This window comes from Zeus faber (genome assembly GCF_960531495.2).
Source record: "Zeus faber genome assembly, chromosome: 19".
In the NCBI taxonomy this organism is placed as follows: Eukaryota; Metazoa; Chordata; class Actinopteri; order Zeiformes; family Zeidae; genus Zeus; species Zeus faber.
The window spans coordinates 1,974,966-1,998,322 of record NC_137206.1 but is presented as its reverse complement, the minus strand read 5'-3'; the positions used below and the strand labels follow the sequence as shown (position 1 = coordinate 1,998,322).

The 23,357-nt window shown below is 46.2% G+C and overlaps 2 protein-coding genes across 5 annotated transcripts in view; both read right to left on the bottom strand.

Moving 5' to 3' along the window:
* Positions 1 to 4,262: 4,262 nt before the first annotated feature.
* cdv3 (carnitine deficiency-associated gene expressed in ventricle 3) lies at positions 4,263 to 9,133 on the bottom strand. 2 transcript variants are annotated; one of them, XM_080020238.1, is made up of 6 exons: positions 8,728 to 9,133; positions 8,031 to 8,104; positions 7,810 to 7,946; positions 7,538 to 7,700; positions 6,440 to 6,562; positions 4,263 to 4,603 (listed from the first exon to the last, which is right to left on the bottom strand). In XM_080020238.1, exons 1-6 carry the CDS (start codon positions 8,914 to 8,916, stop codon positions 4,588 to 4,590), a joined length of 702 nt encoding a protein of 233 aa, XP_079876364.1. In that variant the 5' UTR covers positions 8,917 to 9,133; the 3' UTR covers positions 4,263 to 4,587. The 2 variants fall into 2 exon arrangements, with proteins under 2 accessions (XP_079876364.1, XP_079876365.1); XM_080020239.1 differs by lacking the exon at positions 4,263 to 4,603 and having other exon boundaries at positions 4,694 to 6,562.
* A 3,215-nt stretch (positions 9,134 to 12,348) lies between these two features.
* Positions 12,349 to 23,357, bottom strand: part of tmem108 (transmembrane protein 108) — a 58,671-nt gene continuing 47,662 nt past the window's right edge. For 2 of the 3 annotated variants that reach the window (XM_080019995.1, XM_080019993.1), the window contains exons 3-5: positions 15,325 to 16,605; positions 14,174 to 14,325; positions 12,349 to 13,252 (exon numbers count right to left, since the gene is read on the bottom strand). In XM_080019995.1, the coding sequence (XP_079876121.1) occupies positions 13,136 to 13,252; positions 14,174 to 14,325; positions 15,325 to 16,605 (1,550 nt within the window). In that variant the 3' untranslated portion in view covers positions 12,349 to 13,135. The remainder of the gene's footprint in view (positions 13,253 to 14,173; positions 14,326 to 15,324; positions 16,606 to 23,357) is intronic. The other variant, XM_080019994.1, reaches the window with a different exon arrangement.

Sequence of the window (23,357 nt, the reverse complement as noted above, 5' to 3'; positions counted from 1 at the left end):
TTAGTTTGATCATGTTTGTAAAAAAAATTGATGAGCCGTAAATTATGAGCAAATGGTCTTTTGAAACATCTCTAAATGGAACGTGCCTGCTCCGTGTACATGTACAGATGAGGCTCCGGACGCTTGTCCTTTGTGTGTAATGTTAAAAAAAATGTTTCAAATAAACATTTCAAATATGAGTTTCCGTCGTTCCTGACAGCGGTTCACTTTCTTTCAGAATTGAGAATTCACTGGTGTTTGTCACTTTTCTTTTACACATGTAATGATTGGATTCTGATAAACAGAACATACTTTTTTGTTGTCTATTTTTAACAGGTGTAATTGTTTTCCTACTTTTATATTCCTTGAGGAAAGCTGCATGGATTAATTAAGCATTGTGGTCTTAAAATAAGTTTGAAGGCCAAATTTAACAATATCATAAACATGGGCAGCATTCAACCGTCTCGCGGACCGGATGTGGGCCCCCAAAGCCAGCGGTTTAGATCCTCCGACGCTCACAGAATTGGATTTGATTGCATCTGTGTGAGTAATAGTCCTGCGAAAAACCCCCAAATACTGCAATCCAATATTCTGGCAGTAGGACGTATACAGGTTTATTCGACCATGTTGGAAAAGGTCGTTTCATCCAGAGGATCTGACACGTGATGAGTGATGATGCTTCCTCTTGTTGCATTATATTGTTTTAGAAATCTCTTCGCCCACCGTGCGTCATGACTTTTTAAATTGGAAACTGAAGAAATAATAAAACAAACACAACAGCTCACAGTAAAATATTACACAAAGCTTAGAATTTTATATATATATATATATATATATATATATATATATATATATATATATATATATATATATATAAACATTTTAAGTTGGATTGAAGGGTTTGAATCCTGGAAGTACTATGGGAGTAAAACAAATCAAAGTATTTTTTTTTTAATAAATATTACAAGTCTTTCTACATAAATGTAAATATATATAAACATTTATGTAGAAAGACTTGTTATAAGCAATAGAAAACAAATGAAATGTTAAAAAATCTATTGCTTTGACTTCATCAAACTCTGATGTGATCCAATACACCAGCTCTGCCGTCAATTCTACTTTTTAGAAGTTTCTAATGTTCAGTCAATTCAATGACCCCAGAGGGGACAGTTGAACATGGAGAGCTTCTCATTTTTTGGCCTCTCTACTGACATACATGAGGGGAAGAGAGTATTAGGAACCTCTCAGTACACCACCACCTACACCCTGTGCTAAAACATCACATATCTCTTCTATGAATTTTTAATAAATATGGCAGAGCTGGTGTATTGGATCACATCAGAGTTTGATGATTATTATACCAAGTCAAACATATATATTTTAACATTTAATTTGTTTTATATTGCTTATAACAAGTCTGGTTATAAAACTTGTAATATATATTTATATATATATACACTGATCAAAAAAATAAAGGGAACACAATCATTACAACGTAACTTCAAGTCAATCACACAGAAGTTGCTCAGGTAGTGCAGCTCATCCAGGAAGGCACATCAATGAGCGCTGGGGCAAGGTTTGCTGTGTCTCCCAGCACAGTGTCAAGAGCATGGAGGAGATACCAGCAGACAGGCCAGGACACCAGGAGACGTGGAGGGGGCCGTGGGAGGACGACAACCCAGCAGCAGGACCGCTATCTGGAGGAACAGGAGCAGCACTGCCCTACAAGGTGACCTCCAGCAGGCCACTCGTGCATGTTTCTGCCTAAACTGTCAGAGACAGACTCCATGAGGGTGGTATGAACACCGTGCAACCCGTTTGGCATTTGCCAGAGAACACCAGGACTGGCAGATTGGCCATTGGCGCCCTGTGCTCTTCAGGGATGAAAGCAGGTTCACACTGAGCACATGTGACTGATGTGACAGAGTCTGGGGACGCCGTGGAGAAGGTTCTGCTGCCTGCAACATCCTCCATGACCGGTTTGGCGGTGGGTCAGTGATGCTCTGGGGAGGCATATCCTTGGAGGGCCGCACAGACCTCCATGTGCTAGCCAGAGGTACCATGACTGCCATCAGGTACAGGGATGAGATCCTGACCCATTGTCAGACCATATGCTGGTGCAGTGGGCCCTGGGTTCCCGCTGATGCAAGACGATGCTCGGCCTCATGTGGCTGGAGCGCGTCAGCGGTGCCTGCACGACGAAGGCATTGACGCTATGACCTGGCCAATCCCATCCAGCACCTCTGGGACGTTGTGTCTCGTTCCATCCAGCGACGCCACGTTGCACCACACACTGTCCAGGAGTTGAGTGATGCCCTGATCCAGGTCTGTGAGGAGATCCCTCAGGAGAACATCCTTCGTCTCATCAGGAGCATGCCCAGACGTTGTAGGGAGTGCATACAGGCACGTGGAGGCCACACACACACACACACACACACACTACTGAGCCTCACTTTCAATTGTCTGTTTGAATTTCCACAGAAGGTGGTTCAGCCTGTGATCTGATTTTTCCACTTTTATTTTGAGTATGATTCTGAATCCAGACCTCCATGGGTTAATGATTTTGATTTCCATTGATCGTTCTTATGTTGTTTTGTTCTCAACACATTCCACTATGTAACGAATAAAGGTTTTTAACTGGAATATTTCATTCATCGAGATCTAGGATGTGTTGTTTAAGTGTTCCCTTTATCTTTTTGAGCAGTGTGTATATATATATATAAAGATACGATTTGTTTTACTCTCATAGTACTTCCAGGATTCAAACCCTTCAACCCAACTTAAAATGTTTATATATATAATTCTAAGCTTTGTGTAATATTTTACTGTGAGCTGTTCTGTTTGTTTTATTATTATTTCAGTGGATGGTACAGGTGGTCGTGGACTTTAGGAAACACTGCGAGGACGTCTCCTCTACCCACCAGAGGAGTGGAGAGTAACAGAGTATGGAGTGTAACAGAGTATGGAGAGTAACAGAGTATGGAGAGTAACAGAGTATGGAGAGTAACAGAGTATGGAGTGCACCGCTCGCTCTGCATCTCATCCCTCCTCCCTGAAGGTGCTGCAGGGTCCTAAAGAGCCAAAGCTCCAGGTTCAAAGAGCCATCGATGAACCAACCTCCACTAAACACGGTCCGGCTTTACTTTTCCTCTCCATTCAAAAGCAAAACTTCTATACTTTTCATCCTAGATTTCAAAGTAAATGCACTTTGTTTTAGCCCACTACATTTCAAAGCTAATATCTACACAATTTACTCGAATCGGTCAAGTAACAGATTACTTAAACGAGGAACCGGATCGATCTAATGACCGTATCCTTGGAAACGACGACGACTCTGGATGAACTATTTTGTTGCCGATTATAGTCAGGATCCGCGTGAGCATCAAGTACTTTTCCCCAACTAGAAATGTCAACATGGTAATTGAGAGTATTTGTACCGAGTACCTTGTCCACCACAGGCTCCTCCCCGCTGCTGCGTACGCGAGCGTATAAAAGGTGCCGCGCATATTGTGAGTGAAACTACAGCGTTGGCATCAAGATGAGAGGAGTCCTGTTACTGTGCCTGGTGGGACTCCTTCTGGCAGCGCCTGCAGCAACAGCCGTGGTAAGACACAAACACGCCCTTTCGATTGCCTTTTGTAACAATAAAGGAAATATCGTCCGGGTATTTGTTTTCCTTTATTCGATATTTGAAAGACGTTACGGCATCAGGCCACACAGGTTTTTTGGGTTGTTTTTTTTTGAAAACGGAAAGTCATGTGAAATAATGGCAGAAGAGCCGGCGTCCGGGCGTGTCGGCTCGGAACCCGCTGCTCAAACAGTCTTTGCCCGGTGTCAACGTCCTGCACAAGGACAGAGCACGGTCACACGCAGCGACGCCGTCTGGGGCAAATGTCGATCATTTTTCTGTTTTTTCACAAAGAGAAAATCTGTTGTCGTCAAAGAATAAAATAAAATATACAAGTCCTACTGTGTATTTGTAATAATGGTGATGTCCTTGGTGTTTAGGGGCCCCAGGACAGCGCACCGAGGGTCACAAAATCAAAAACGGTTAGTGACCGCGCAGGGGAACATTGCGCAATTGTTCTCTAAACCTCCCGGTTACTGACCCAACACTGGACACAGGAGTTATGCAAGTCTGACGTCAGCGGGAGCGAGTCACGATACAGTCATAGAAACATGAAACCATGAACTTGAAACTATTTAAATATCTATGTTTTGTTTATTTTTTTCTTTTTAGCCAAAATTCTCCTCCTTCCACTTTCTAGAAGGTGGGGGTAAGTTTGACACACCACCACCAGAGGAACCACCCACCACCAGGTCAACGGTACATGCGGTAAAGTGGTATCTGTACCTAATTTTAAATCCCAAACTTGTTTTTATCTCGTAGGAAACATTGTTTGATATTTACACAGCGGTCCTTTCCACCTTCTATGCTTGGGTTTCACACCATAACACAACACTTGCTCTTTTTGGATAATAATATATAATAAATCATCGTCTTGGTTCTCTTCTAAACACAGGAGACTTAATCCGGAATCCGACCATCACCCGACACCAGGACTGACCGTAGCTCCGACCACGGTCAAAACCAGCGGCAAAATGGCGTCAAGAGAACAGAGTCCTGCCTGTGAAGTGGAAATAAACAAAACAATAAAATCTGATTCTCACTGACTGAGGCTGAATCCTGAAACAAATTAAGACCAGACGTCGCTCACAATGATCACTTTATTTTTTTGTGTAGACAATGTTGACCACGTTCACCCAGTGTTTGGGCATCAAGTTTGTTTTTTTTGTGTGTGTGTGGGGGGGTGTGAATGGATGGCGCTGACACGTCGCAGACCCCGATCCGGTTCTCCCCGACCCCACAAAAGTAAAAGTCAGGTTTAACACCCCCCCCGTCTGCGGCGGGAGCTGGTCGAGCCGCGCCCGGGTCGAGCGAGCGGTGGACTCAGGGCGTGAAGGTTCTTTTCTGAAACAGAACCTCCGTGCGGTTCATCTGTTCTGACGACTTGAGGAGAGAGATCGAGAGAAGAAAAAAAAAAAAAGTCGCTTGCCTTGAGGGTAAAGCCACGGCAGGAAGTGGATCCTTAAAACTGAGAAAACCCACTTTGCAGAAACTTCAGGACTGTCGGGGGAAAAAAAACAAAGCTCTGAAAGTAGGAATTCCAGTTTGCGAACTTAACACGAGCGGCTTGAAGCGAACCCGCTTTCTTCGCGTGGACTTGACATTTTCTTTCATTTTTTTTTGGACTTTGTAACATCGGAGACTCTGGCGTTTAACCACAACAAAATCATTTCAAAGCAGATAAAAACAGACAATACAGTTCCAGAATGTTTCAAAATGGCTGACTTTAAGTGAATTCTAACACGAGATCTGAATTCAGATGAGAAACATGGCCTTTAATTCTGCCTCCTGACGTCTAAGCAACCGACTGAACTTAAAGTAGCGAAAGCAAACAGCGGATGTAAAGAACAGTTAGTAGCTCCGGAAAAACTACAACAGCACGTTCCCGAACAGAACCCCCCCCCCCCCCCCCTCCATTCGTCCGAGTGGTGAGGTCCAGAGGCAGGCACCGGCCCACGTGGCGGCACGTTTCACTCCAGATGACTGAGCCGTTCTCCCACAGTAAGGCCACTTTTTATTTTTTGTTGAATAGTACTCCTTAATGAGGACCACACCCTTAAAGTCCTTGTCTCTATAGATCTTTACAGTCTCATAATGAAGGAAAAAGAAAGCTAACTTCAAGTTTCTAAATGAAAGGGTCTGGTCGGCCATCTTGTACGCAGGGGCTGGGCCGGTGTTGAGGCCCGCTCCACCAGCACGGCGAAAAAAAGTTGAGTTCACGTGTTCGTCACAGCATAGCTGCTTGGAATCCGCCGCCTTGTGTCCAAACCAAACCAAAAAAAAACAAACCAAAAAAAAAACCACCTAACACCCGCCCAAAATACCAACATGTGATTGGGTCATAACGATCTCGCAAAAAATATATATATTTAAACAGAAGTTCGTAAAATCATCTGGACATGAGCCGCCAGGCGTGGCCTGTGGTTTCGTTGGAGCCGACGCCCGCCGCTCGAAGTTCCGTCCACGGGCGACGGACGTGTTGTTGTCGTCATTTGTCGCATCGTGCGGGCGTGTCACCTAAGTTTTGCCAATTCTGTTTTTCTGTTGTTTCCCCGTTGCAACGAGCCCCTTCGGATGCAGCCGTCAGTGTTGCCAACCAAGTGCTGTGTGCGGATAGAGTGTGTGTGTGTAGGTTATCTACATGACGGGAGTGAATCTGTGTGTGTGTGTGTGTGTGTGTGTGTGTGTGTTTGTGTGCGCGTGTGTGTGTGTGTGTTACTGTGGTGATGTTGGCAGCACAAGCCCGGTCAGGACTGAAGTTCACACGGCTGGAGTCCACCTTCCTTTGGGGGGAGGGGCAGGGGTGCGGGGGGGGAGGGGGGCAGGATCTACTTATCTCCCAAGATGGCATACTGGTTGTCAAGCTGCAAGTGCTGCATGGAGGCGCCGCCGCCTTCCTCTCGCCCACGGGTTTTATGCTTCACCACCTCGAAGGTCTTCTCCATCTCCCTGTCCCTTGGGGGAGGGAAAACTGAGAGTCAGCGGCGCCCCAAAATGCAGGGTTCGCACCAGGAAACAAATACAAACAACCAAGGGGAGGACACAAAAATGTAAAATTTAATCCAGTGAGAAGCGAAAGAAGCAGATTTTAAACTTCCAGGACTATGAAGGAAACCTGTAGACCGAATCCTAAAATACCATTCTGGCCTTCACCGAGTCCGTCTTTCCTTTGGCCGATTCTTTGGGCTCAGAACACAGTGACATAATGCATCTCTTGTTTGGAGACATCAAATGACATGTCATCTAATTAAAAGGGCTCTTGTATCGGGAAATTCTGTTCTCTGAAAACCTCAAATCAGCCTGATACTAAACCAATTTCCGATGGCCGTACCACAGAGTCTTTTCAACCCTGCAGATGAAGCAGGATCGAGCGATGAAAGGTCCAAGTTCATATTTATTCATAGAGGGCACTTCATAACAAGGCCTCTCCACATGATTTACCAAAATATCAGCCAGGGCATCATTAAAGCTACGACCCAGTTTCTCTCATAGACAGTGAAATAAAAACTAGAAAGACAGTTCATTAACCTGATAGTGGGCATAAAAGTTCTTGATAAATTCCCAAATTCATACAATGCGGTGGATGGGCACGTTTGAGCATATACAAGAATTGGTTTAAACACCACCACCATGTTTTGTAAAACTAGACATTACAATCAAGACAGCAGCAACTGGATGAAGGATGGACAACGCAAATTGAACAGCGATTTTAGGATGAAAGGGCGAAATTGGATGGCATTCTTTTTATGGTGCCAATTTCATTTGAAAATTCAGATAAAATGTCAATTATCAGTCCTTTGGTCATTTTAAAAACAAAGAAAGAAACATCCAGAGCCTGGTATTAAGATGGTGGATTAAAAACAATTACAAACAGATAATGTGATATAATTTATCTTGAACCAGAAACAGTTCTGCTGACACTCTACTTACTTGCGCGTCTCCACATGCTTGGCAGTAGCAAGCAAAGAGGGGAACTGTGCGTCATTGAAGATCTCAGGGGGGTTCTGGGAGGTGCCTCGTTTCGTGGTGGTCAGCCGGGCCCCGGGGGGCCGGTACACTCCGCTGGGTTTGGCCTCGGGCACTTCCTCTTCCTCTGTAGAGAGCACACGGTTAAACGGAGCCGAGAACGTAATATGGCATGACTTATAGGTTGGGGAACAGACTGGAACGCATGCAGGAGGAGGAGGGGGAGGAGGACTGACCCACGGGCGGAGCGGGTGGAGGCGGGGCTCCGGACTTGTTCCACGGCCCGGACACCTTGTCTCCGCTGACCAGAACGATCTCTCCATCTTCGCCGACGACTTCCTCCTTCTCGTACTCCTCTTCGTCCTTCTCGTCGCTGCAAGCAGACAGTCGGACTGAGAACGTTTCCCTGACGCAGGCGTGACCACCGCCGCCAGGTGTTTGTACTTTTTAATTTTACCTGATTTGCAAAGCCTGAAGCCGAAGTCCGCTGTAGTCAACTTCTCTCTGCTCGAACTCTTTCCATTCCTCGTCCTGCTTGCGGCAAGCAGATTAGGGTTAATTCTCTTTCTGCGCACGCAGTGTCAGTCAAGATACAATGGCTTATACAATACTTTGAGTGGTAGTTTGTGACCGACCGAAAAAGAAAAACAAGACTCCTATCTGCAATAGAAAGGGAACTTGATATCGAGGTTAATGTGTGAGAACAGCTGGAGCACGCCCTGTTTCACTCCTATTGGAGGGTGACACATCATCAATGCCGGCGGAGTTTCAAGGCAGGGGGAGCCCTCCCGCCCCGGGTACAGGTTGTATAACGGTACCTCCCCAACGCGCTGAAATCCACGAACGCTGTCAACGGTGGAAACACGGGACAATGGCGGCGCGGCCTAGCAAGAAACCGACGCCGCGGATCAGAGGGAGACATGACAGCTCCCCCCACGCCGGGCGGCGTGCGGGCCCCGCACACCGGGGCGACCCGCCCGACTGGACATTTTTCAACCGGGGATTCCAGTAGATCACACTGTTATCCCGCGCGCAGGGGCCGGCTCCCCCGCGGAGACTTCACGTCATTCCACCGGGCGGCGGTCTCACCCCACCCAGCCCGCCGTCTCACCCCGCGCAGCCCGCCGTCTCACGCCACAGAACGGTTCTCTCACCTTCTCGACCGGCGCGTCCGGATTCTCGCTCTTCGCCGACTTCTCCTTCTCTTTCTTGGTCTTTTTTAGGATGACCGCCGCCGGCGCCGCGGCCGCGGGGGCCTCTCTGGCCTTCCCCTTCTCTTTCTTCTTCTTTTTGTCCCGCTTGGCGAAGAAGTCGTCCAGGCTCTTCTCTGTCACGTCCGCCATTTTCAAACAGGCACCGCTAGCTAGCAAGCTAACCGTAGCGAAGGCAAAGTGGGGACAGGCGCTGAAACCGACCGGAAGTGGGGCAGCCGCGGCTTTTCGGAGCACTTCGTCCCGCTGGAGCTCGAGTGAAAACGTGTCCGCCGCGCTCCTCTCGTCCAGACCGGTAACAGCAGCTAGCTAGCGGGCCGACTGGCTAGCGGACCATGCGACACGGAGGCTGCCCGACAAATCTGCACCGTGACCCGGAAGTAGTGCCTCCACTGACGGATGTGACGTGTGCAGAATGGAGGCGCACGCCGTCCAATCAGATACCGCAAAATGAACAACGAAGGCTGACTGAAACGTTTTCTATCAAGATTATTATTATTATTATTATTATTATTATTATTATTATTATTATTATTATTATTATTATTATTATTTTTGTTATTATTATCATTATTATTATTATTTACTTATTATTATTATTATTATTGTTATGGTTATTATTATTGTTATTGTTATTATTGTTATTATTATTATTATTATTATTATTATTATTATTATTATTATTTACTTATTATTATTATTATTATTATTTACTTATTATTATTATTATTATTGTTATTATTATTATTATTATTATTATTATTTACTTATTATTATTATTGTTATTATAATAATTATTATTATTATTATTATTGTTATTATTATTATTATTATTATTATTATTATTTACTTATTATTATTATTATTATTGTTATTGTTATTATTATTATTATTATTATTGTTATTGTTATTATTATTATTATTATTTATTTATTATTATTATTATTATTATTGTTATTATTATTATTATTATTATTTACTTATTATTATTATTATTATTATTATTTACTTATTATTATTATTATTATTTACTTATTTACTTATTATTATTATTATTATTATTATTATTATTTACTTATTATTATTTACTTATTATTATTATTATTATTATTATTTACTTATTATTATTATTATTATTATTATTATTATTATTATTATTTACTTATTATTATTTACTTATTATTATTATTATTATTTACTTATTATTATTATTATTATTTACTTATTATTATTATTATTATTATTATTATTTAGTTATTATTATTATTATTATTATTTACTTATTATTATTATTATTATTATTATTATTATGATTATTATTTACTTATTATTATTATAATTATTATTATTATTTACTTATTATTATTATTTACTTATTATTATTAATTTTTTTTTAACTTATTATTATTATTATTATTATTATTTACTTATTATTATTATTATTATTATTATTATTTACTTATTATTATTATTATTGTTATTATTATTATTATTCTTCTTATTAATAATAATAATAATAATACATAGATTATATACAGTATATTGAATATCGATTTTAAAAATACTGTTGAATGTGGTTGTATATTTGAACAACACTGTTCAACTACTGTTCAAATATACAGAGAGAGAGTACAGATATGAATAATATTTCCCATAAAGACACTGAAACAGTTGAGCATATTTTCTTTGCATTATGTGCAGGAGTGGTTTGATTTCAAATGTATTTATTACCTCATCACTCAGCAAGAGTAGGTGTCTTCAAGGAGAACAAAAATGTAGATTCTTTGATGAATATAATGATTTTATTGATTCAATTCTTTACTCATAAATGAGGAAATACTGTAGAAACACAACACCCCATATAACACTCTATATTTATGTTTATTCCTTAATATTTGTAAAATGAAGAAAATACAAAATTGTTTACTTCATTGACCTAATTCAATATATTTTTTTAAATCTCAGATGCATTATTTAACTTATTTGCATTTATTGGTCAGATCACCATTTTCTACACAATGTATGTATTTTTTTTGATTTACTTGTCTACAGTGTATATGTAGTCCCTTTGACAATTTGTACATAATAACATAACAAAATGAAATAAAAAGAACGGCGTTTTCAATGACGTGTTGTTATTGTTGTTGTGTTTGACTTCAGAACTGTATTGTTTTGGTAGATTTCTCCCGTTGTGTGGCCCTGGGGGACGTTCATTTACTCTGATCGGCTTCTGAGCTGCATCACTCCAGAAGTTAAGAGCTTCATTCAGAATATCTCTAGAGAGGTTATGTTTAAATGATATGGCAATATTTCAACAGGATGTGCAGCCTCTTCAGAAATGGAAATTCTATGAGATTAAACTTTTACTTTTTTAAATGTTTCTCTATATCCCAGTTCATTAGCGGGAGATTTTTTTCCAACTGGCAGGTTTGTGACGACGTCAAGAATGAACGTCAGATTTTCAACCCAACAGGGTGTATCCACTGAGCAGATGAAGCCAACGTGAACAAAGGGAACATTCGAGCACCGAATCAACAGTTTTGCTGTGGTCAGCCAGACCTTGTTATGGAGCCTTCGTCGAATTCCTCAAATTTATTTTCCACAGGGGCCTCCTGCTTGTCAGCACCATTACTCAATAGACTCATTTATTTAGAATTTTTCAGATTCAGTCTGCATTCGATTTAATTTTGAATATCATACATCGGACACAAAAAACTTTTTTTTCCACTTTTATTGCTCAACAGTAAAAAGTACAGTGTATGCTTTAGTACAAAAAATACATGACATTGAACACTGCTCCAGCTCGTCATTCAACATTTTGTGAAATATTAACTTCAAGCTATCAAAGTCACAAGCCGGAATCGGAATATCTGATAATAGTAGATATCCACAAGTTGAACAAGGATGATTGTTTCATAACTTCAAATCAATATTTTTTTTCCTCTTTAGCAATGACAGAGAGAGACAGTACTGATAATTGATTTACAACGCAGCAAAGTAAAACCATGACAGGAGGAGCACAGATCCATAGAGGCCGTTCAAAGGTTCACTTTCTGATAAAACCACATTCATCGTGGGCTCACAGTAAATATTCAGCAGATTTTGTCTTAATTGGCTTCAGAGTATTTATTTATGACCGTTTACATAAAGCTGGTGAAACACTTAAATCAAAGTCATTCAGGATGTGTTTGTTGTAATGACAGAAACACTGTACTTGTGGAATGAGAAAAGTCACTGGGGGTGGTCCAAACGCTGTTTTCTTCTATTGAGAGACCAGTTCTCTGAAGTGTCACCACGTCCACCAGTCCAGGAGACGCTCTGAGACCGTCACACACACACACACACACACACACACACACACACGCACACGCACACACACACACACACACACACACGCTCACACGCACACAAACGTCAAACAGGATTTCACACAGAGACAGACACACAAATAGACACACGCACTTGACACAGAGAGAACTCGACATTATGAATTAAGACGTTTATATGTTTATATGGTCCATGGTCCCTCTGTGGAGAAGCTGGTGACGGATTGATGGATGGATGGTGTGTGTGTGTGTGTGTTTGTTGTGTAAGGGTGGTGTGTGTGTGTGTGATGTGTGTGTGTTGTGTAAGCGTGGTGTGTGTGTGTGTGTGTGTGTGTGTGTGGTGCGTGTGTGTGCGCGTGTACAATCAGATTTTAGAGTATTTTGAAACCGCTCCGGCGACATAAGTCAGCATAGAGTTGGGGTCCAGCAGGCTTGGGAATTTGGGATTTGATTATTTAGGGACAAAAAAAATAAAAAGGAAAACAGAAAAATGCATGTACAGCATCTTCTCCAAAACAGACTTCAAGTGGCAACGCCCACAGTGCACTGACCGCTAAGGCGCTGTACCAAAGCAAACCACATATACTCTTGTATATTTTATAAAGACATAAAAACCTTTATCACAATTAAGCTTTTGTAGAAAATTTACATCAGAAAAATATGCAGGCGCATTCTCATAGCAAATAGTGTCTGACTTTGTTCTTCTCCTCTCGGCTCATTGTGATTTGAATATACAGTATAAAGTTGTATCTGTAAATATTTACCACCTATATATATATATATATATATATGTATATATATATATATATATATATATATACATATACATATATATACACACATATATATACATACACATATATATATATATATATATATAAACACACACACACACACACACACACACACACACACACACACACACACACACACACACACACACACACACACACACACACACACATATATATATATAATCCACAACAACAGCAGGCGACTAAAAGGAGAAAGCTTTCGTGTCCTCGCTAGATGTCGGAGGCTTTGTCTCTGTTGATGAACAGTGTCTCCTGGCAGAACGGGTTCACCAGCACCACGCTGCTGCCCGTGTAGTCGCCATTAGGGGGCAGACATGAGTCCTGTTCCTGAAAGCAGACACACACACACAGACACACACACACACACACACACACACACACACACACACACACACACACACACACACACTTAAAAATTTGCAGCAGTGACAACGTAGGTTACTGCAGCAAACACACAAATGTGTTTGTAAGTACTGTGAGAGCGACTACGTCCCTCTACGGGTGATGGAGGGGGGGAGGGTGGTGGAGCGGAAAACAGCTGTTTTCTGTCTCATCCTGGTTTCAGCCATGAATTAAAGGATGAATTAAAATAGGATTTCTGACGACGCCCCATGAAAACGGACAGAGAAGGAGAAGGAGAATCAGAAGCAGCTCCCGAGAAAACAGAGGGAGGAGGGATGACTCAGGAGGACGGGATGGAGGGATGGAGGGATGGAGGGAGGGATGGAGGGATGGAGGGAGGGAGGGAGGGAGGGAGGGAATGGATGGAGGTGAGTCAGCAGTGAGACAGCACTACAGAGAGGTGTGAATAGAAAACAAAGGGGATCGGCGGAAAACACTCAAACCCGTCAAGTCAGAGTCGTAACGCGGGTTTTTTTTATTACTGTGGAGTCCGGTGCAGCCTCATTGTCTTAGTATTTGATTGACAACTACGACAGCGGAACCAACCACCTTGGTGTCACCAGGAGCGTCCTAAACACCATCCAACCTCAGCGGGAGCATCCTGACAGCGTGGACGACGGAGCGAAGGAAGACAATAAACACACAGACAGAAACAGAACCCAGATGAGGGGAGGCAGGGGGGAGGCAGGGGGGAGGGAGGGGGGAGGGAGGGAGGGAGGCGACGGTGCAGTTGAATAGTTTAATGACAAGTGCTGTGGCAGTGCAGAGCGAGCAGCAGGTGGCACTGCAACACACCTGACAGACTCGACAGGAGCAGTTTCACCTGGTTTCAACGTGCGTCAGTACCTCGCTCTCCAGGGTGTGGATCTCCCTGGGCAGCTCCACAGCGTGTCTACTGAAGTAGTCCATGGTGATGGCGTTGTTCCAGTAGCTCAGGTTGTTCTCCTGGCTCGACGACTTCTTCTTCCTCCTCATGCAGCACACGGTCAGCAGCACAGCTAGAGCCGAGGGCAGCGCCAGGGTTAGGGCCGCGCCGCAAACAGCGAGAACTCAAAAACATGGGAATGCAAAGAGAAATGTGCCTTGAACCTCACCCGGGACTCAAGCTTCTATCTGCTACGCTTTCTTATCCGTGTCGACCCCCCTCCCGACAGGAAGTCGAACTATTCGACCAATCGGCGTGTTTGATGCGTTAGGGAGAGATTTGGGAGGTGTGGGAGTCGGCTCCCCTGCAAGCCCCTGCGATCTACGGTTACCCAGAACCCCCCTACGCTGCTAAGCTCCGCAGAGACGTTTACGTGTGGCACGAGCCGGACTTGGGCTGGTAATAGTATCCCACAATGCATTGAGAGGGTGAGACGGCGGGAAAGGTTTTCCTCATGGACGTCTCCTCCCGAGACAAGCTGGGGGCTCAGCCGGTCCCTGACCACGCCCTTCAATCTGCAGTCTGCGCGGTGGCACCTGCTTCCTCAGCCTGGACTTTGCAACTTTAGAAAAGTGCTCCTGTAGCTGAAAGTGGTAATTACACATCGTTTTTCCCGTCTTTGGCGGTGAAACGATTGGATTGAAGCTGCCGCAATTATGATGTAATCTGATTGCAAACCAAATTACAATAATCTGATTACGCCTGACTGCAATCATTTTGCAAAATCTTTAGATTTTGTTATTATATGTTTTCATCGAAATGTCAAGAGAATTTCAAGCCAATGTGAGAAATGTGGCAGCAAACAGAATGTGCGTTGGATGGAGTCAGATTAACCGTCATACCAATTTTATTTATGTTCCAACGTTCAATGCCAATAAATGTTTTATTTTTACAGGCTTATACTGTGATAGTGTCGGAAAATTAACGTAAAAAGTATTTGTATGACAGAAGGTCATTATGAATGTTACTGTTGTGACAGCAGGAGAGGAAGGGCAGGTGAAACAGAAAGTTACGTCACTTTAATCTGAATGTCGTTGTGCTTCTCAGACGGTTCAGACAATCATCTACTCACAGCAGGAGGACACGGGCACGCTGATGGCCAGCACGATCCACACCACGTCCATCCTGCTGAGGCAGATGGTGGCGCGAGACAGGGGGGAGTCCAGCGTGGGGCCCGAGCTGTTCCCCCCGGCCCCCCAGGGGTCGCGGGCGGTGGTGGCGGGAACCAGCCTGTTCAGGAATTTTCCGCTGGCCGTGGAAGGGGGCTCGGCGGCGGACGAGCCGTTCCCCTGGGACGGGGTCTCTGCGGCAGAGCTGTTGTCGGCGAGCGGCTCTCCGTCCCATGTGGCGTTCCCCAGACCGTGTTCCGTGCCGTTACTCTGAGGTGGACCCGGGAAGAGCGCATCGCCTCCGCGCTCCTCCAGGATGGTGTCATTGGAGACAGTGGTGTTAGTTGCGGTGACTGTGGCGTTGGGTTGTGTGTCGGGGGTGGGCCCCAAGGGGAGCGCCGGGGGAGGGGCGGATGGAGGGGTGGATGGAGGGGCGGGGGAGGGGGTTTTGCCGAGCGGGTCGTCCACCGGGGGGACGGACTCCACCCCCAGCTCCACCACCAGCTCCATGGTGGGGGGCTCGTTGAGTTTGGGGTGCACCTCCCTCACGGTGATGGAGTGAGGCGGGGCCGGGTCGGGGGCCTTCTGAGCGTGCTCCCTGTGCGCTGACGAGGAGGAGGAGTTCGGCAAGGCAGGCCGGCGCTCTGCAACAGAGCGTTGACTGGGATCGGTGGGTTTCTCCACTCTGAGCCCCTGAGGCTCGGCGTGGCGAGTGGGGAGCAGCGGGGCGCCGGGCACGGGTCCCAGTATGTCTCCTCTCTCTGAGGCCGGGGAATTCAGACCCAGTCCCAGCTCTTTCTGCGGGACAGGCAGGCTGGGAGACCCAGGACCACTGGCCTGGGTCAGTGCGGTGTCCGGGCTTTGGGCTGCGTGTACCCTGAGCAAGTTGTCCACGTGTCCCTTGTTGACGAGCTCGGCGCTCACAGGGCTGGGCGTCACATGACCTGCCTTGGTGCCGGCAGAGCTCACAGCAATCAGAGTGACCGTAGCCGGGAGCCTCTCGTGGTAGAGCGGGGCGTTGTGGGCCGGAGCCACGGCGCGGCGGGGCTGGGTGACGTGAAGCCGCCGCGGGGTGACAGCATCCGAAGTCTCCCCGCTGCTGGAGCCTTCCTGAGGCCAGCCGGGCAGCAAACCAGGGTGGGAGGCGGTTGCCATGGAGAGGGAGACCCGAGAGGGGCGGCTCAGGCTCAGCTCCTGTGCCGATGACACCAGTCCTACTGGCAGCGCGAGGAACGCTAGAACACCTGGAGAGAGAGAGAGAGAGAGAGAGAGAGAGAGAGAGAGAGAGAGAGAGAGAGAGAGAGAGAGCGCAAGGGCCACATCAGACACACAACACCCCGGTGGGATGCTTTTCAAGGGAAATTCCACTGCAAAGCGACTGTAAACTCGTGGAATAGATTCAGGTGTGTGTGTGTGTGTGTGTGTGTGTGTGTGTGTGTGTGTGTCTGCAGCAAGTCAATCCTTCTTCCATGCCTAGAATATCCAGTCAGCAGCTCTCTGGTACCAGGAGAAGCTGTTTCCTGTCGTCATTATCCCGCTGGGTTTTAATCAGCTGCACTGCTAGTTGGCCACGCTCTGACTCTGACTAAATTGTTTTATTAACCCCAATAAGCGCTGGCGTGTTCCAGTGTGTGAGTTTGTCTAAGGAAGGTGACAGACGAGATTAGGAAGATGTTTCAGGTTCAGGGAGGATGTGAATCCTCCCTCGGTGTTAAAGGTCCCCCTGCAGTGAATGTTAAATCAGTCAAATCACAGAGGACCTGGAACAGCCAATCAGCGCAGGGGAGCGGTTCAGGAAACAGACAGCAGAAATGTCAACATCGAAACAAGGTGTTTATTCCCGAGGTACGTCAGGTTTTATAAAAGATATATATATATATATATATATATATATAAATATCCACCTATGGTGTCTTGTAACTGTACTCCTTCTCATGAGTGCTTTAAATTTACACCACCTGTTGTTTCCCAGAACATCTTCCAACATTTTGATGTGTATGCGACGGACATGATTTCCAGACGGCCAACAGAGAAAGTATTATATATATATATATATATATATATATATATATATATATATATACACACACACACAAATATAAAATTTACCGCTAAATATATTGCTGACCTCAAACTGTCTGAAATGTTATCATTTATTGTATGTTCCTTTGGTGCCTTATGTAAAGCACGGTGAATTGTCCTGGTGTCTGCGACGTGCTGTGCGTGACAGCCTCAGAGCCTCAAAATTCTTCACCAGCTGAAATTGTCGGAGGAGTTCTGGGATATTCGCTGTCGCGCCGCGTCCCGTAAGGAGCTGTTGTAGTGACAAGTCATTACCAGTTGTCAGCGGGGAATATTGCCCTTATTACGTTTCGGCAGACAGTGAGAAAGTCAGAGAGGGCGGCAACCTGCAGGAACTAATTGATTCCCCGCTTCTCCTGCGCCCTGGCAGCCATCCCTTACTGAACACGGCTAATGAGAACATATTAGAGCACACGCCACCAGCTGATCCCTGGCCTCCAGTCCACAGACAAAGTGACGACGGAGTCAGGAGCCAACAGGTGAATAATAGTGAGTCATTATGTCAAGAAAATGTGAAATAGACAAAAAAAAGGAGTGAGACACATGGATGTGATGACTGCGTGTGCGAGGATAGAGTAGAGGTAGAGTAGAGTAGAGTAGAGGTAGAGTAGACACCAGATAACATCACTCTGGAGGTGTCTTTCCTCCACTCGCCGTCTCCGACCGGACACGGTGAGGAACGGCGCCCGCACCGCCTCCCACGTGACCTCCGTGCGGTGGCTGTCATTAAGCCGTGCTGTTCCCTCCGTAACTATGGAAACCTGCCTCCCATTTGCAGGAGGGGAATGGAAAAAGGAAGCGGGTGATGAGGTGAGGTGAAAAAAAACAACAACCAAAAGAGCGGAGAGACAGAGGAGTAGAAAGGAGCTGAACAACCGAATGGAGAAAGCAGAGAATGCACGCGGCGTTGACGTGGCCTCGGTCCAACCATCTCCGATATTGATCCCAGATTCCAAATGTGATCCGGAAGCTCACTGAACCGGCCTCCGCCTCATCCCAAACTCACCGCACGGGTCTCAGAGCCTTGGATCATCCATAGTTTAAAGGTTGTATCCGTGCTGTTTTCAGCGCTTTTGTCCACAGAAGACGTATGGATGGATATTTCAAATAACCACAAGATGCGAACGAGGCTGTTGCTCAAGGAAAAACTCATTTTTTGTCCTAAATCGCGGGAATCACGTCCACGCTCTTCCATGGCCACTGCTGCCGCTCTCCCCTCAGTACCACATCCTTTTCAGAGATTCTGATGCCTCGCATTGGCTGTTTCTAAGCGGCTTAAAATCCCTGGCTCCTTTCGATGGACACGAGTTCTGCCGATAGTGAAATCCTTGCCGGTAGTCAGCGGCGGGGCGCGGCAAATGGTACCACTACAACCTTTAAACTCGGCCTCCGCCCGGGTTTTTATAATCGTCTTCCCCCCTCCGTCCTCCGCCCCGCGGCTCCCCAGCCGGTTGTCATCCATTAACCGAGTCACTCGGTGCCCTAATCCACGGAGCCACCGCCGCCACAAGCTAAGGAGATAAAACACACGCCAGCCAGGCCGTGATTTACGAGCAACTCCCTCGCTCAGACGCTCCCGAGGCCACGGTTTATTCGGTTTTGCACGTCTAGTCACACTGCAGAGCCCACCTATTCCAGAGCAGCCAAGCTTCCGGAGCAGAAGACGTACACCTAAAAAAAACCCCCAAAAACCTGTCATGAGAGCTAACATCTTATTCCGGGGGGAGGGTTTGTTGCGCTGGTGGTCTCGTCCTGCTTGAACGTTGACGCCTTCCAAGAAAAATGGAGTGATTGAAAAACATCAGCAACATCAATTAGAATTTAATCTCCACAACTTGCCATCACCCATGTCTGTCAGTGCTGCCTGTTTCACAGTAAAAACTAAATAAAGTCCAGCACTGCACCTTCTCCTGAGGGATGCTTCATCGTACCAGTGGCCCGGGTAGAAATTTTGCAGAATCTTGACCTTCACAGGGCGCTGCTGGCGTGACACCGTACCCCTGGAGGTAAAGGTTGATGGGATGAGAAAACAAATCCCGAAGCGCAACGGTGACAAAAGAACTCTCGGAGGCATGATGCACAGAGGGGGGCATGGTTTGGTTTGAACCGGCCTCTTCATTCTGGAAGGAGAAGAACCTCGGGGGCCTGATGTTGTCTACGGGGGCGGGCTGCGTCTCCCGGGCCTGTCGTCACGATGCCGTTGGAGTGTTTGTGCGGCGGACCAATGAGAAGGCCCCGCTGTGCGTCTGCTGCGCTCCGCCCTCAATCACACCCTCCATCACACCCAGACCGGCTGCCTGGACCCGCACACCCGACACTGCTGCTGCTGCTGAATTAAACATGGCGCCCAGACTCCCCCCAACTAAGTAACTGTACGCCAGAGACTGTATGTAGTGCTCACACACACACACACACACACACACACACACACAGGCATACAGACACACACACACACACACACACACAGGCATACAGACACACACACACACACACACACACAGGCATACAGACACACACACACACACACACACACAGGCATACAGACACACACACACACACACACACACACACACACAGGCATACAGACACACACACACACACACACACACACACACACACACACACACACAGGCATACAGACACACACACACACACACACACACACACACAGGCATACAGACACACACACACACACACACACACAGGCATACAGACACACACACACACACACACACACACACAGGCATACAGACACACACACACACACACACACACACAGGCATACAGACACACACACACACACACACACACACACAGGCATACAGACACACACACACACACACACACACACACACAGGCATACAGACACACACACACACACACACACACACAGGCATACAGACACACACACACACACACACACACAGGCATACAGACACACACACACACACACACAGGCATACAGACACACACACACACACACACTGATCGACTACACACACACACACACACACAGGCATACAGACACACACACACACACACACACACACACACACAGGCATACAGACACACACACACACACACACACACTGATCGACTACACACACACACGACGGCCCAAACACACATGCACATGCACTGACCCACTAGATTAAGCACACACACGTACTGATCCACTGGATTACACACACACACACACACACACACACACACACACACGCAGCTGTTTCGTGGGATCAGAACACAGCGTGTGAGTAGGTTCATTTGAATGTGTAATAAACATGCATATGAGCAGGGAGACGGGGCTTGTAGATCCTGTAAAACCATGTTTTATTTAAAATGTTTTGCACCTTTTAAGATGGTTTGCTCGTTGCCGCCGCTCGGAATGTCTAATTCGGAGGAACCTTATGCTTAAGATTCCGCACGGGGACAGCGTGTCAAGCTGGCGGGTTAATCCACTTAAGGGGAAAAAGCTGCTATCTTTCCACCTCTTCCAGAGACTTGTTTTCTTGAGCCTTCCAGGCGTATTCCAGGCGTATTCCAGGCGTATTCCAGGCGTATTCCAGGCGTATTCCAGGCGTATTCCAGGCTCTGGCACTAACTCCAACTCTTATGTGAAGTTCTCTAATCGTCAACAAACAATGACCCAATGCTGCAACCAACAGGTTTAAACAACCCAGTCAAGCCTGGATTCTGCCTCTGTGTAGCGACACGCACACGTCTCGGCGGAGCGACGCAGCCAAGGGGCTTCTGGGTAACCGTCGGTTGCAGAGGAACCGTTGCCGCCCAAATCCCAGCGACGCATCAAACAAGCCGATCGGTTGAATTGTCCAACGTCCGGGGGGCGGGGTCCAAACGGAAAAAAGAAAAACGTGGCGGATAGAGGCGCCACTTGGGGGTGAGGTTCGAAAACCGATTTCAATTTGCGTATCCATATGTTTTGGTGGAGATCTCACCGATGGTTTTCCTACATTGCCGTTTACGAAACGCGACTCCGCCCCAACGCCAACGTCTCCGCAGGACACCCGCGGACGCTCGCTTCCGTGCGGATGGAGCAGTGTAATCAGTCAGTCAACAGTGGTCTGCCGGAGTGGCTTTGTATGGTCTCAGTTATTTGGTGAGAATCGTCTTCCATCCAACCTGCTCCCCGTCCCAGGAAGTGAAAATGGTTTGACCAGAGGGAGGTGGAGGCTCTCGCGGGCCGCCTCACCCTTGGCGGAATCCGTGAAGCAACACAAGGAAAACTGAAAACGACTGACGAAGCTACTTTTCATATTCCGTATTCTTTGAACAGTTCTGGAGACAGGGATTACGGCTTTCGTCGCGGCATTCCTGCAACGTTGTAGTTTATGGCTTTCAGACATCAAAACAGCATTTTGGGTGAAGAAGTCTCAGGGAAATGTATTAACCAGAGCTTATTAAAGGTTTGTTCTCATAAGGAGGACAAAAGTGGACCGTCCAACCTCAAACCAGACGGACCTTAATTTACACCAATGCCTGTTTGACACCAAAGGCCTTCAGCTACGTGTCCCTGAGAAATTTTTCCGAGATCTCACGGGAAGAATCACAAGAAATCTCTTGTCTCGAGGGCCGTTCAAAGTGCGATCCCATCGCCGGCAGTCGTTGGCTTTTGGGAGGATCGGAAACCCTTGTTATCGTTCCGCACGTAACACATCGGGTTTTTTGGGGATCACCTAAAGCCTTGCGGCTCGGCCCCGACAGCGCACTGAGGGAATCCTAAGATGCGTGATCCTGCCCCTGTGATCAGCGTCCCGCACAATCCTCCTGTGTGTGCAACCACTGGGAGGGAAAAAAGCCATTTTTGTGGATTTGTGACGTCTGTCCTTTGAAAGTCTTTCGGTGTATCCCTGCTATAAGTGCAGGGTTGCCAGGTAAATGATATATTTTCAACCCTTGCACCGCGCAAACGCCACCCAGAGCCCCGAAAAATAGCTCAATTTGATGATTTATTTTTATTTTTGTATTTTTTTTATTGCCAATCCTGTCCAAGTGTTGACCAGAGCAGAGAATATTATACACTGGAGAACTGAACGACAATATTGAGCTGGAAACCACTGTAATCTAATGTGTGCACGCCTGTCTGAGTGAGAGACTTGAGCGCACGTGTGTGTGCACATAGTGCTTATCTGTCCGTCTGCTTGTGTTCTCACGTGCACTGTGCCGGGATGAAGGCGGAGGGCTGTAATTTGTCGGAGCGGCTGTGTGTCGGGCTGACGGAGCGAGCGTGTTAGCAGGGCAAACAGGGAGGGAGCATCGAGTTCTGCCTCTCCGTAGGCTCCCGGCACAGCAACAGGGAACCGGGAGAGAATTAACGGCGGGCGTGATGGAGGGGCCCGGGGGCATCCAAAGGCATTGTGAAAGTTCAGTCTTGACTCATTTAAAAGATTAAGAGAGGTGACTGGGGTGTGGGGATGGTGTGGTTTGAGCAGCCACACCTGTCCTGGCTCTAGGTGATCGGGGCCCGGGATCAGTGTGGCTGTACGCCTGTTGCTCGTTGGTTGGTCTAACGAGCAACAGGTAAAACCCCCATCCCCACACTCCCTCGGGAGAGGAGCCCTTGTCATGACATGTGTCCATCTGCTCCGGGGTTGTTCTATCAAGACCCCTCTCCACAATAAACCTTTTTTTTAAATGTTTTCTCAGCCCCGTCGTCTGCGTCTCTATGCCTGGAGTGCCACCAAACTGCCACAGTGACATTTCGAGTTACCAGAGATGCTTTTTTATTCTGAAAGGATTCTGATTCTCATTTAGCAATAATCCTGCTTAATGGACCCCCAGCCACCCCGCAACCCAATTGCGGTGGGTGAGGTTCTTGGAAAAAGGCTAAAAATGACCATTGACAGTTTGGGTTTTTCGCCTTCTTCAGCAGACGCCACTGACTGCAAAGTGATGA

Bases quoted from the DNA above. Each gene is read 5' to 3' on its own strand.
- cdv3 (XM_080020238.1), bottom strand. From the start codon at position 8,916: ATGGCGGACGTGACAGAGAAGAGCCTGGACGACTTCTTCGCCAAGCGG. The intron at 8,105-8,727 runs GTGAGAGAACCG...TGCCGCAAGCAG, and splicing joins CGGACGCGCCGGTCGAGAAG to GACGAGGAATGGAAAGAGTT. The intron at 7,701-7,809 runs GTCAGTCCTCCT...TGCTCTCTACAG, and splicing joins TCCACCCGCTCCGCCCGTGG to AGGAAGAGGAAGTGCCCGAG.